Genomic DNA, 12,796 nt, shown 5'->3' with positions numbered 1-12,796 from the left:
CTAAAATCAAATGCACATAATAAAAAAAAATGTCACCTAAGATCCAACAAAATGTAAATGTTCAAATCCAATTAGGTGTTCGGAGATCAAACCAATGAACAAGTGCATTGTTGAATTTCAACCTTAATTAGCATCAATATCATCCAAAAGTGCACAATTCATGAGTAATTTGCCAACAAGAATGTAGTTTAATGCATACGGTAGCTACAACATATGAATTAAACTCAAAGTTCATTCAGGCAATACATCGAACAGTTAGTGCGTGATGCTTGCGCATCTTTAGTGTTTTTTCTTCTGTATTTTAATTGATTTATTAAGAATTTCTGTTAAATAAGCAATGAATTTAAGGTTAGAATGAACATTACTTTGATTAGTTGAATTTTATTTATTACAGGAAGTTCTAGAAGGGAAACAAAAAGAAATAAAACAGAAAGGAGGATGGAGAGCAAGACACAGAAAGCTCTCTGTGATAAATAGTAACAAGCAGAATACTTTCTGTAATTAACATAAAGCTCCCTGGAAGAAGAAAAGCGAAGGGTGTGCAATGTAGGGGCTTTCACGTACTACGTTGGGGACATTTCACATGTCACGCATAGCATGCAGTGCGCGTATGCGTGACCATCACAATTCACGTAGTACGCTGGAGATATCACATACAACGCAGCAGTCACGCGTACGCATACAACATGCGTATACGCAACAAGAGAATTTTTAACAAAAACGCGTATGCTTGAGGCACGCGTACGCGTGAGTTGATTTTCGCATAGTACATGGAATTCACCACGTACAACGTGAGGGCAGTTTCTTAAGGTCAAATTGAAGAAATTGGCTCACGTACAACGTAGCTTAATTTACGTTGTACGTAAGCCCAATAAAATACATTCCAAAACCAAACATACTTCACGTATCGAGATAAAACCGCCGGTAACTGTGACAGAAACTATAGTACCATTTAGCGACGGTATAAAACCGCTGCTAAACATGCGCTAACTTAGACATATCGAGATAAATCGCAGCGGTTTGAAAACCGCCGGTAAACATGAAGCAAATCGTGTCAGTCGCATTTGGCGGCGGTTTTCTAATGGTGTGCCGTGAAATTTTGATTTAGTGACGGTTATACCAGCGGTTGCTGAAAACCGCTGCCAAACCCAATCCCAGCGCCCATATTCATGGAGGTCCAGGTAGCTGCCGGCCTTTGAAGAAAACCGCCGGTATTCTGCGCCTCCCTTGTAGTGCATGGTGTAAGCCATGTACTACTTGGGTTTGTAACCTTTCCCAAGATTTCAATTCAAGATCAAATCTTCTCCAATTTTTCAACCTTCTAGAAAATAAATCACAAGCCCATTGATGACAGCATTAATTGAAGATTGCAAGGACATAAAGATTAGAAGTTATGCTAGAGAAAATCATTAATTAGATAGATTTGATTTTGTTTTAATTTGATTTTGTTTTAATTTTAATTTGAATTTTAAATTAGGGTTAGTATTTAAAGAGAAGTCAGACACTTTGTTAAGGGTTCTTCTTCGGCTGCTTCGGCAGTTTTACATTTTCTTAAGAATTTTCTAAAGAATATGAGTTTCTAATTCTCCTCAGTTAAGGATAGGAGCTTTGTTGATTTCATGGATTAACGTTTTAAACTTTTCTACCTTTGATTTATGCATTGATATCTTTTCTCAATGACGTCGTTTATGGAATGCCCACGTGGCAGTTCAAGCTCCATATCATCAATGTTTAGACGACACTTCTGCGAGGGACTACTAGAGATGCACTTTTTCGAATTTCAGAGATTTAATTGGTCATTTTTAAAAGTTAAGAACTAAATTGAATAGTGATTTAAAATTCAGAACCATTTTAGACATTTATTCTTTTTAAAAATTATTTTTATCAATAATATAAATTTTTAATTATGATTTTGATATTTTAAAAAATAAATAAACTATTACTTTTAACCATAAAAATTAAAATACGAATAAGTTTAACTATAAAAATAATAAGTTATTGTAATGCCTATCAAAGATCGAATTAGTATAACAAACTTATCCAACAAATTATAAATTTTCCATAATTTTAAAGAACTAATCCAATTCTCAATTAATATTAAATTATGTTACATGTTTTTTTTACTAAAAGTAGGAAAATTCGAACTCGCAACCTTTTAAATGAGTATAGAAAGATACCATTTGAGCTATAACTCACTAGTAATTATGTTACATGCTTAATCATTAGAATTGTTTGTCTTTAAATTTTTTTTGGAAAAACTACCAAAAGTACCCATGAAGTTTATGAACGCTGACGAAAGTACCCATAAATTAAGGAAATTAACGCTGTACCCATGAGAGAAGGATTTCGTACGACAAAAATATCCAAACCTTAATTTTTTGTTAATTTTTTAATAAAATTCTCAAATTACTCCATTCTAACATCATTCTACCATCACTCCCTCTCTTCTCACTTCTTTTTCTCTCCTCACTTCTCCCTCTCTCAAAAACCCTCACCGAGTCACTGAGTCACATAACTCTCCTCCTACCTCCTCACTGTCGTCTGCCACCCACCTACCTATCACCGCCAATCTCCCCCCTCTCACTGCTCCCCTCTCACTCTTAAGGTGACTACATAACCTTCATCGCACGCCTGTGACCCAACCTAAGGAGAATGGCACCGTGCTGCGCCTATTCTAGCCAAGGAGAACGTTGTCGTGGCGCGCCTAACCCAGTCGAGGAGAACACTGTCGTCGCGCATCTGAGAAGAGAAAGGGTTCGTGGTGGTGCTGCATGCAAAAAGAGGGTTTAGTAAACTTATGACTAAATCAGTTAAGGTCCGATCTTCCACCACCACCACCACCACCACCACTATTGATTTTGGCATGGTCTGTTGTAGGAGTAGTTTTGAACTCTATGGCAAAGATTTTAAAGGTGCAGGTTGGGTTATGGAAGGTTGAAAAAATGAGTTGAGGTTGATGGTGAATTAGTTTGGGAATTTTATTAAAAATTCAACAAAAAAATTAGGGTTTGAATACTTTTATCGTACAGAACTCATCTTTTATGGATACAGTATTAATTTTCTTAGTTTATGATTATTTTTGTCAATATTCGTAAATTTCATAGATACTTTTGGTACTTTTTCCTATTTTTTTTTTTATAATTAAACATTGTATTTTACTCTTAAAAAGTTGTATCTTACTATCTTATCGTGAGGGATGAAAGTCAGAAGGGAGAAGATGGTCATTTCGGTCTGCGTTAGAGGCTTAGTGCCGAGAGGGTAAGCCTTCTCTCTGTGCTTCGAGTTTCACTTCACACTTCACAGACTCGTACTGCTTATGGTTATGGCTTCCATTTCTCTCTCCTTCTCTTCTTCCGTCGTTCCCTCTCCAATTTCACACGACAAGTTCAAGAACACCTCTAAAACTAACAACCGTAGATCCCAAGATTCCTCCTTTCGTGTTATCCGCTTCGCAATTTCTTCTCCAACAAACTCAAGAACTGCTTCTTCTTCTTCTGCTTCTTCGGTTGCCAAGAAGAGACACTGGAAGCAAGGAGAGTACCCTGGCGTGTCAGAAACATCGTTAACCGGGAGTACGAGGAGGTCCCCGATCAAGAACATCAAGAAGAAATTAGACAAAAAGAACAATGCAAAAGCCTGGGTCAACACTGTCACTGAAGCCTTGTGTGAACACATCGACAAAAAGCAGTGGCTTCAAGCCCTAGAGGTTAATCTCAATCTCAATTTAATTATCGATTCTTTGAGCCTAAAGTCTCACATTTTAGTGAATTCTCAGTGTTATTTGTTCTTTTTTGCCATGTTTCTCTTTTAGGTTTAATGGATCAATATTCATTGCAGTTGTTTTTATTTTTGTTGATTGGAATATGCAGGTATTTGACATGCTTAAAGAACATTCATTTTACGAACCCAAAGAAGGGACTTACATGAAACTGATTGTGTTGCTTGGTAAATCCGGTCAACCCCACCGTGCCCGCCAGCTGTTTGAAACAATGATTAAAGAAGGTTGTAACCCTACTTCTGAACTTTACACGGCCTTATTAGCTGCATATTGCAGGAGCAACCTCATTGATGAGGCTTTTTCGATTCTTAATGAGATGAAGAACCTCCCTCTTTGCCAGCCTGATGTTTTCACTTACAGCACCCTGATAAAAGCCTGCATGGATGCTTTGAAGTTTGATATGGTTGAGTTGCTATATGAAGAGATGGCAGAAAGAAATATCACGCCTAACACTGTCACTCAGAACATCGTGTTGAGTGGTTATGGAAGGGCAGGGATGTTTGACCTGATGGAGAAAGTGTTGTCAAGTATGCTGCACAGCACTACATGCAAGCCTGATGTTTGGACAATGAACATAATCATCAGTGTCTTTGGTAACATGGGCCAGATTGATACGATGGAAAAGTGGTATGAAAAATTCCGAAACTTTGGGATAGAACCGGAAACACGAACTTTTAATATCTTGATTGGTGCTTATGGAAAGAAGAGGCTGTATGACAAAATGTCATCTGTGATGGAGTATATGCGCAAGTTGCAATTTCCCTGGACAACTTCTACCTATAACAATGTGATTGAGGCATTTGCAGATGTAGGCGACGCTAAACATATGGAGTGTACGTTTGATCAGATGCGTGCTGAGGGTATGAAAGCGGATACTAAGACTTTCTGCTGCCTTATCAATGGGTATGCAAATGCTGGCCTCTTCCACAAAGTAATTAGCAGTGTTCGCCTGGCCGCAAAGTTTGAGGTACCTGAGAACACATCCTTTTATAACGCAATCTTGTCTGCATGTGCAAAGGCTGAGGATTTGATGGAGATGGAGAGGGTTTTCAAGCGCATGAAGGATAAACAGTGTCGACCAGATGAAACAACATTCTCCATCATGGTAGAGGCATATAGAAAAGAGGGTATGAATGACAAGATATACTATTTGGAGCAGGAAAAACAGGCAATGATGGCTGATGATAATACAGTGGATAACCCCGAGGATGAACATCATGACTTATCTGTGGTTTATAGTTAAATGTGCTTGGAAATCTCTTTTCTCTCATCTCCATTTCTGGAGCAGCTGTTAGGTTAATTTTGACATGGAAGGAGTTGTCAGTTGCGTAATCAAGCTTCATATTTTCGTGATGGATGAGAACAACTCCTGTCTAGCTTCCCATATGGTTATTGTAGAGTTCAATGTCATTTTCGGCATCCTTTTAACGCGGAGAAGAATTCAAGTATCTGCACTATTTTGGTGTACAGGGTTAATTCACTGATAGTAGAGCTGAATAGTCTTAGGTCAAATTTGAGTCCTGTTAAATTAATGTCTGAAAGGAAAGTTTATACCGAAAGGCTTAAATTAGGGTGATGGTACTAGTACAGTTCCAATCCACAGTTCTTTTGTGGTTTAGGAAGTTGTATGATATTTGGATTATATATAATAACCAGACCAGAGTGCAGAAGTGAATTAGAAGTTGCCAAGTTCTCATAGCATGAAGCATTAATAATTAAATTTCTCCAAATTTGTTGAGCTTAGTTATATGTATAATTAAAAAAAAAACTATTGAGATGAAGAAAAAGGCATCCCAAAAGCTAGGAAGACCAAAGGTTCTCTTTACATGAGCAATTTATTTTCTATTAATTCAGTGAAATTTTTTAACACCAAGATCCACAAAATGGCCCCCATTCACATTGGTGTTTGTGTCAATGATATACCCTTGCTTGCACTTATTAAATTCTGCTATAATTAAATATTTTCAAATATGCCTCAGCTTTTGGACTTTGTTGATTAATTAATGTATCTGCGAGAGGCATCTTGTAATAGAAAAAAGGGTGTGACTGTTTTTGTTTTGATTCTTTAACAGCGTGTTCAGCAGCCATTTGCATGCCAAGGTAATGCATGACATATTGCATTGCATCATCAACATCTAGCAATCAAGCTTAAAAACATAGCGCCATACTCCTATAAATGTACGGATTTGGAAATATCATGCACTCCACACAGTGACACTGCCAAGGTTTAAGTTCCTTAGTGTTATGTTGAGATCAAGGTTAACCTAAACTACAACTAGAGAGTTTGTTAACCTTGATTGAGATAGATGGCTCAGCAGGCAGGTGTAGATGAGATAGAGTCTCTGAGAATTGAGTTGGCAGAGATTGGAAGGAGCATAAGGTCCTCATTCAGAAGCTATGCTTCCAGTTTCAGGAGCAATTCAAGCATAAATCCTGCGCTCGATGTTGATAACAATGAAGGCGATGCATTACAATGGGGTGAAATCCAGAGGCTTCCCACTTTTGAAAGGATCACTTCAGCTTTGTTCGATGTGCATGATAGTATTGGAACGAGCCGAGAAGTTAAAGGGAGGCAGGTGGTTGATGTCAGCAAGCTTGGAGCTCAAGAAAGGCATCTGTTCATCGAGAAGCTTATTAAGCACATCGAGAACGATAATCTTCGATTGTTGCAGAAATTCAGGAAAAGAATTGACAAGTAATCTTTTTCTTCCTTTTTTCTAATTTTTTAAGTCAACAGGTTGAGCTCTATCTTTTTTTCTTGGTGCATAAGATATATACATATAACTGGTTTTGCTTGGAGATGCTTCACTAAATGTATTTTAAATATCAATGATGATGCATGATAACCAAATGATAAGGACGACGACTTTATCTTTCATACGATCTTGTTTTATATGGCTAGAGTTGACTTCAAATTTGCATAAGTAGTTGAAGAACAAGATTAATACAATATTCAATATAAATATATAGATTATAATAAAAATGGGGGATAGATTCTCTCTTGTGGAAGTTTTCCTTGATCTGCTTATGTGTACATTTTTGCAATTAACTAAGAAGGTGGGTCAAAATATTTAGACATGACTAAATTGTATAAAATTCTCACTTAAAGGCCCTATTTAGTAACTATCTTAGCGAGAATATCAGTCCTGATGCAAAATTTACATGATTTTCTATCCATCCAAATTTAGGAAATAACAGGACATGGATGGAAACAGAACTTTTCTGTCTTTCCTCTACCTCTTGATTTTGCATGTTCTTTATAAGATACTTACTAAACATAGACAAAAAGGACCCTTTTCCAGAAAACCACACTAGTAAATAGTAAGTAACTTCCAAATGTGGTGAATTAGTATCACATATTGTGGTGTCCACTAAACTACTAACAACCTTATTAGTTATATCATGTGCATACATGTGAACATGGTTAATATTTTTTTTTTCATCTTTGCTTTGAAGAGTTGGTATTAAGTTACCCACTGTGGAAGTGAGATATCAAAATCTTACTGTGGAAGCAGAGTGTCAGGTAGTTAAGGGCAAGCCCATACCTACTTTGTGGAACACGTTAAAGGGGTGGATCATTGTAAGTTAACATCTCTGAAAAAATCAATTCGATGTATAACATCATTTTACACTATTTTTCTAACTTTTAACATTTTTTCTTTTGCTGCGAAAAGGATGCAGGTAAATTGTCAATCCTACGATCTCAACACTCCCGCATAAGTATAATCAAAGATGCCAACGGCATTATTAAGCCTGGAAGGTATGTTTATTGCTTACAAAGATAAGTAGTGCCATTGAACTTTGATAATCAGTATTCAGTAACATAAATTCATAACATGATTGTACTAGTGATTTGTTTTCAATGCTTGATTCTTTTGCAGGATGACCTTATTGCTTGGCCCTCCAGGAAGTGGCAAAACAACACTATTGTTGGCTCTGGCAGGGAAACTTGACCATTCTCTCAAGGTTTTGAATCTCTAGGCTTTTTTCTTGTAATTTATAAAAGCACTAGTCGGGATGCAACTATAGTTTCGAATTGTATCACATTGAAGATTGACTAATTTCTCTATAATATTTGGTTTCGAAAGTCGCATCTTCTTGCCATTCTTATATTGAATCTTTCAAGCATTCTGCTTTTTTGGGTCATAGCATTTTCTGTCTGCTACTATGTAACAATCTTTAGCCATGCAAACATTCATACTTCTAATATCTGAGTACCACAAACGAATTAATCATTTCAAAATGTGATAACTTGTTTAAATTAAAATTGATCTTTTGCATACTTGCTCTAATTGCCTATGCATTTATATGTATTTTCTAATAGGGTTTAGGGGAAATTTCTTACAATGGACACACACTAGAAGAATTCATTCCCCAAAAATCCTCAGCTTATGTAAGCCAATATGATCTGCATATTCCAGAGATGACAGTTAGGGAAACACTTGATTTCTCAGCACGTTGTCAAGGTGTAGGAAGCAAAGATGGTAGGTAACGCAAATTTCCCGAAAAAAAAAAGGAAAAAAGAAAAACATGTTTAGTTAAACTGATGGCTTGAGTGATATTTTGTTTTCCTTGTACGAAAGAGCTTCTGAAGGAAGTAAGTAGAAGAGAGAAAGAAGCAGGAATAATGCCAGACCCTGATTTAGATGCATATATGAAGGTACAACACCCTACATCTTTAACTTGTCCACCTCCAACTCTTGTTGGAGAACATACTTTGACTGAATTTTTCATTATAGGCGACATCAGTGAAGGGATTGAAGAGAACTCTTCAAACGGACTACATTTTGAAGGTAGTAAACTAATTTTCTCCATGGATTTAGAGTTTCAGTGGCTCATATCTTGATAATTTGTTGCCTTATAGATCCTTGGTCTCGATATCTGTGCCGACACATTGGTTGGAGATCCTATAAGAAGAGGTATATCGGGGGGTCAAAAGAAAAGGTTAACAACAGGTATCGGTAGTATACTCTATAGCAATCATTTTATTATAACTTGATGTATGAAGTGGAGATGATCCTGACTTTGGTGCATGATGAAGGAGAAATGATGGTTGGACCAACAAGAGCTCTCTTTATGGATGAAATTTCCAATGGCTTGGACAGTTCCACTACTTTCCAAATAATCTCCTGTCTTCAGCATATGGTGCATATCACAGATGCAACCGCTTTGATTTCTCTCCTTCAGCCAGCACCAGAGACCTTTGATCTCTTTGATGACATTGTTTTAATGGCAGAAGGGAAAATTGTGTACCACGGTCCACGTGATTGTATAGTTGAGTTCTTCGAGGACTGTGGGTTCCAGTGTCCACAACGAAAAGGCACTGCTGACTTTCTTCAAGAGGTATATAAGTAAAGCTTAATCTTAATTATATTTTCCTTTATAATTTCATAATAATTTGAAACATTTGTTAAAACCAGGTTATCTCTAGAAAAGACCAAGCACAGTATTGGAGCAGAGTAGAAGAACCTTATAGCTATGTTACTGTTGAACAGTTCATTGAGAAATTTAAGCATAGTTCATTTGGCAAAAAGCTGGAGGAGGAGATCTCAAAGCCATTTGACAAGTCTCAGAGCCATAAGAATGCTCTCGCCTTTAAAAAATACTCATTAACAAAGTGGGAATTATTTAGGGCTTGCATAATGAGGGAGCTTCTTCTAATGAAAAGGAATTCTTTTGTCTACATATTCAAGTCAACGCAACTTGTGATCGTTGCTTCTATAGGAATGACTGTTTTCATTCGGACACGAATGTCTGTTGATGCACTTCATGGGAATTATTTCATGGGGTCGTTATTCTATTCACTCATCATACTTTTGGTTGATGGAATTCCAGAACTTTCTATGACAGTATCGAGACTTTCAGTGTTCTACAAACAGAAAGAGCTGTGCTTTTATCCTGCTTGGGCTTATTCAATCCCTTCAGCCGTTCTCAAGATTCCACTTTCATTGTTGGAATCTTTCATTTGGACTGCACTTACTTATTATGTTATTGGTTACAGCCCTGAGATTGGCAGGTTAGTCCTCAATGGAAAGCTAATTTCATTCTTCAATTTCTGGCATTATTGTAACAATGTTTCAAGTAATGTTCAAATTTTTCTTTCAGGTTCTTTCGCCAATTCCTCCTCCTATTTACCTTGCACATGTCAGCAATATCAATGTTTCGATTCGTTGCCTCAGTTTTCCAAAATGTGGCTGTTGCTACGACGGCTGGCACTCTGACCATACTATATGTTTTACTATTTGGAGGCTTCATCCTCCCAAAGCGTGAGAAGCTAGGACTCTCTTGATTTTTTGAGCATATATTTTTTGTTCAAATGATAATTCTTAGACGTTTTTTTGTTGTAGCCTATATGCCATCCTGGTTACGGTGGGGATTTTGGATTTCTCCTTTGTCATATGGAGAGTTGGCTGTGACGGTGAATGAATTTCTTGCTCCTAGATGGCAAAAGGTAATAATGTTTTGAAACTTAAATCTGTATGAGTTTCTTTTGATAACAAAGATTCCTCAACTTTACTGTATAGAAAATGTGAGTCTGGCTTTGTTTTTCTTAATGAAGATGTCTACAAACACAACGTTGGGTCGCAAAATAATGGACGGCCGTGGTCTTAACTTTGATGGCTACTTTTACTGGATATCGATTGGTGCCTTACTTGGGTTCACAGTTCTGTTTAACACAGCTTTTACACTGGTCTTGTCTTTCTTTAAGGGTAAGTTAGTCTCTTGTAGGCCATGTTTCACATTAACTATATTATTCATTAACCCTTCACTTTGGTATTGTACTCTTAGCTCCTTCACGGTCTCGTGCTCTTATATCTTCCGACAAGCATTCAGAATTACAAGGAAATCAAGAAAACAATGATAGCTTTGCAGGAGACAGCACTCTGGTTGAAAGTACAGCAGAACCAAGAAAAGGTCAGCACTCAGGAGGAGTGGTTCTGCCTTTCCAGCCACTAACATTAACATTTCGTGATGTGCAGTACTATGTTGACACTCCTATGGTACCCTTTATGATTGAGTTCCACTTAGTTGTTACTTACAAAATAAGTTACTATTGTCTCCATGGAGATGCCTGTATAATCACATCATTTTGAATGCAGGAAATGAGAAACCGAGGATTTGACAAGAAGCAGCTTCAGCTTCTTTGTGACGTTACAGGTTCATTGAGACCAGGCATATTAACAGCCCTGATGGGAGTCAGTGGCGCGGGGAAAACAACTTTATTGGATGTTCTTTGTGGAAGAAAAACTGGAGGTACTATAGAAGGGGATATTAGAATCGGTGGCTATCCAAAGGTTCAAGAAACATTTGCAAGGATCTCAGGTTACTGCGAACAAAATGACATTCATTCTCCGAATATAACAGTAGAAGAATCCGTGATGTTTTCTGCTTGGCTTCGGCTTCCTCCTCAGATTGATGCAATAACTAAATCTGTACAAGTTTCTTCTTAAAGCAGCAAATTATTTCTGTGAAATTGAACTTGTTTATTGGATTGGATTTCATTCATTTCCTCGAATAATCATTTCTCAGGAATTCGTAAAGGAAGTCCTTCATACTATTGAGCTCGATGGGATCAAAGATTCCTTAGTAGGCTTGCCAAATGTTAGCGGATTGTCAACCGAGCAAAGAAAACGGCTGACCATAGCCATTGAGCTTGTTGCTAATCCTTCAATCATATTTATGGATGAACCAACTTCTGGTTTAGATGCAAGGGCAGCTGCAGTTGTTATGAGAGCAGTGAAGAATGTTGTTGGAACAGGAAGAACTGTTACATGCACCATTCACCAACCCAGTATTGATATATTCGAGTCATTTGATGAGGTATATAATCATATTACTGTGTGATGAAACATCTTAAACGGCTCCGTTAGTACTCTTGGTTTTGGTAATATTTATGACAGATATTTCTAATGTTAATGAAGTTGTGTGTTTCAGTTTTCTTCCTAGGAATTTAGCATGAAAGATGCCACAGGATATAGTTTTGATATCTTTCAAAGTTGGGTATGTTGTAGATTCATGAGTGTACTAATTTAAGGTTCTTGTCTCTGTTACCTTAAGCTAATTCTCATGAAAACTGGAGGATGCATAATCTACTCCGGCCCACTCGGAAAGCACTCAAGTCGGGTTATCGAATACTTTGAGGTCAGTTTGATCTTACTGAAGAAACAAGTGATTGATTGCAAAATCTTGTTTTACATTCTTGCAACTTGTGTTCATACAGAGTATACCAGGGATGCCAAAGATTAAAGACAACTATAATCCATCGACATGGATGCTAGAAGTAACTTCAGGTTCTGCAGAAATCGAACTCGGAGTAGATTTTGCACAAATTTATAGGGAGTCAACTTTATATGAGTAAGTAATTCAAATAATTTTGTTAAAGCATCATTTTACTTGCTAGTACGAATAAAATTCCAGTAATATATAAATAATTAGCATCAACATATTAGTGAATAATTAGACTTTTTTTCTTTTTTTGACACTTATTATTATTATTCATGCGAGTGCAGGCAGAACAAAGAGTTAGTTGAACAATTAAGTTCACCAGTTCCTGGTTCCAAAGATTTGTTTTTTCCTTCTCATTTTCCACAAAATGGTTGGGAACAGTTTAAAGCATGCTTATGGAAACAACATTTGTCATATTGGAGAAACCCTTCATACAACTTGATGCGCATAATGTTTGTGATTGCTGCATCCTTTCTGTTTGGGATAATATTCTGGAAGAAAGGAAAGAACATGTTAGTGAGCATAATTCTACTGAATAATTTTCTTAACAGTTCATGTTTTCTTCATTTTTCAAAAGCAGATTGCTGCTATTAGCAATTCTTTAGATATTTGGTGTATTTATTTATGATCTGATTTTGATGCACTATTAGTGTTAAAAAGTTTACTTCACTTTTGCTTATTTACAGAGACAACCAGCAGGATCTCTTCAATATATTTGGTTCAATGTTCATTGCTATTCTCTTCTTTGGGATAAATAATGGCTCGTCAGTTTTACCGGTTGTGGCAACAGAG

The 12,796-nt window shown here is 36.8% G+C and overlaps 2 protein-coding genes across 3 annotated transcripts in view; both read left to right on the top strand.

The window, feature by feature from the left end:
* On the top strand, window positions 3,192-5,508 carry LOC107635404 (pentatricopeptide repeat-containing protein At3g06430, chloroplastic). Its single transcript, XM_016338881.2, has 2 exons — window positions 3,192-3,706; window positions 3,870-5,508. Exons 1-2 carry the CDS (start codon window positions 3,317-3,319, stop codon window positions 5,019-5,021), a joined length of 1,542 nt encoding a protein of 513 aa, XP_016194367.1. The 5' UTR covers window positions 3,192-3,316; the 3' UTR covers window positions 5,022-5,508.
* The window catches only part of LOC107635391 (pleiotropic drug resistance protein 3), an 8,056-nt gene continuing 1,083 nt past the window's right edge, over window positions 5,824-12,796 (top strand). The window contains exons 1-20 of one of the 2 annotated variants that reach the window (XR_001619243.2): window positions 5,824-6,473; window positions 7,235-7,358; window positions 7,453-7,538; window positions 7,660-7,744; window positions 8,103-8,262; window positions 8,362-8,438; window positions 8,518-8,571; window positions 8,643-8,733; window positions 8,820-9,121; window positions 9,199-9,794; window positions 9,884-10,044; window positions 10,126-10,229; window positions 10,338-10,488; window positions 10,568-10,779; window positions 10,879-11,211; window positions 11,309-11,599; window positions 11,837-11,920; window positions 12,000-12,133; window positions 12,289-12,516; window positions 12,691-12,796. Coding sequence is in view for 1 of the 2 variants with exons in the window: in XM_016338869.2 (XP_016194355.1) it covers window positions 6,085-6,473; window positions 7,235-7,358; window positions 7,453-7,538; window positions 7,660-7,744; window positions 8,103-8,262; window positions 8,362-8,438; window positions 8,518-8,571; window positions 8,643-8,733; window positions 8,820-9,121; window positions 9,199-9,794; window positions 9,884-10,044; window positions 10,126-10,229; window positions 10,338-10,488; window positions 10,568-10,779; window positions 10,879-11,211; window positions 11,309-11,599; window positions 11,837-11,920; window positions 12,000-12,133; window positions 12,289-12,516; window positions 12,691-12,796 (3,768 nt within the window). In the remaining variant the exon portion in view is untranslated. The remainder of the gene's footprint in view (window positions 6,474-7,234; window positions 7,359-7,452; window positions 7,539-7,659; window positions 7,745-8,102; window positions 8,263-8,361; window positions 8,439-8,517; window positions 8,572-8,642; window positions 8,734-8,819; window positions 9,122-9,198; window positions 9,795-9,883; window positions 10,045-10,125; window positions 10,230-10,337; window positions 10,489-10,567; window positions 10,780-10,878; window positions 11,212-11,308; window positions 11,600-11,836; window positions 11,921-11,999; window positions 12,134-12,288; window positions 12,517-12,690) is intronic. The other variant, XM_016338869.2, reaches the window with a different exon arrangement.

The sequence above is a fragment of the Arachis ipaensis genome, chromosome B01 (genome assembly GCF_000816755.2).
Source record: "Arachis ipaensis cultivar K30076 chromosome B01, Araip1.1, whole genome shotgun sequence".
In the NCBI taxonomy this organism is placed as follows: Eukaryota; Viridiplantae; Streptophyta; class Magnoliopsida; order Fabales; family Fabaceae; genus Arachis; species Arachis ipaensis.
The sequence above is the reverse complement of the archived record's forward strand: the minus strand, read 5'-3'. Positions and strand labels throughout refer to the sequence as shown.

Excerpts from the sequence above, each read along its gene's own strand:
- LOC107635404 (XM_016338881.2), top strand. The coding sequence starts at position 3,317 with ATGGTTATGGCTTCCATTTCTCTCTCCTTCTCTTCTTCCGTCGTTCCC. Across the intron at positions 3,707-3,869 it reads AGTGGCTTCAAGCCCTAGAG|GTATTTGACATGCTTAAAGA; the intron begins GTTAATCTCAAT and ends TGGAATATGCAG.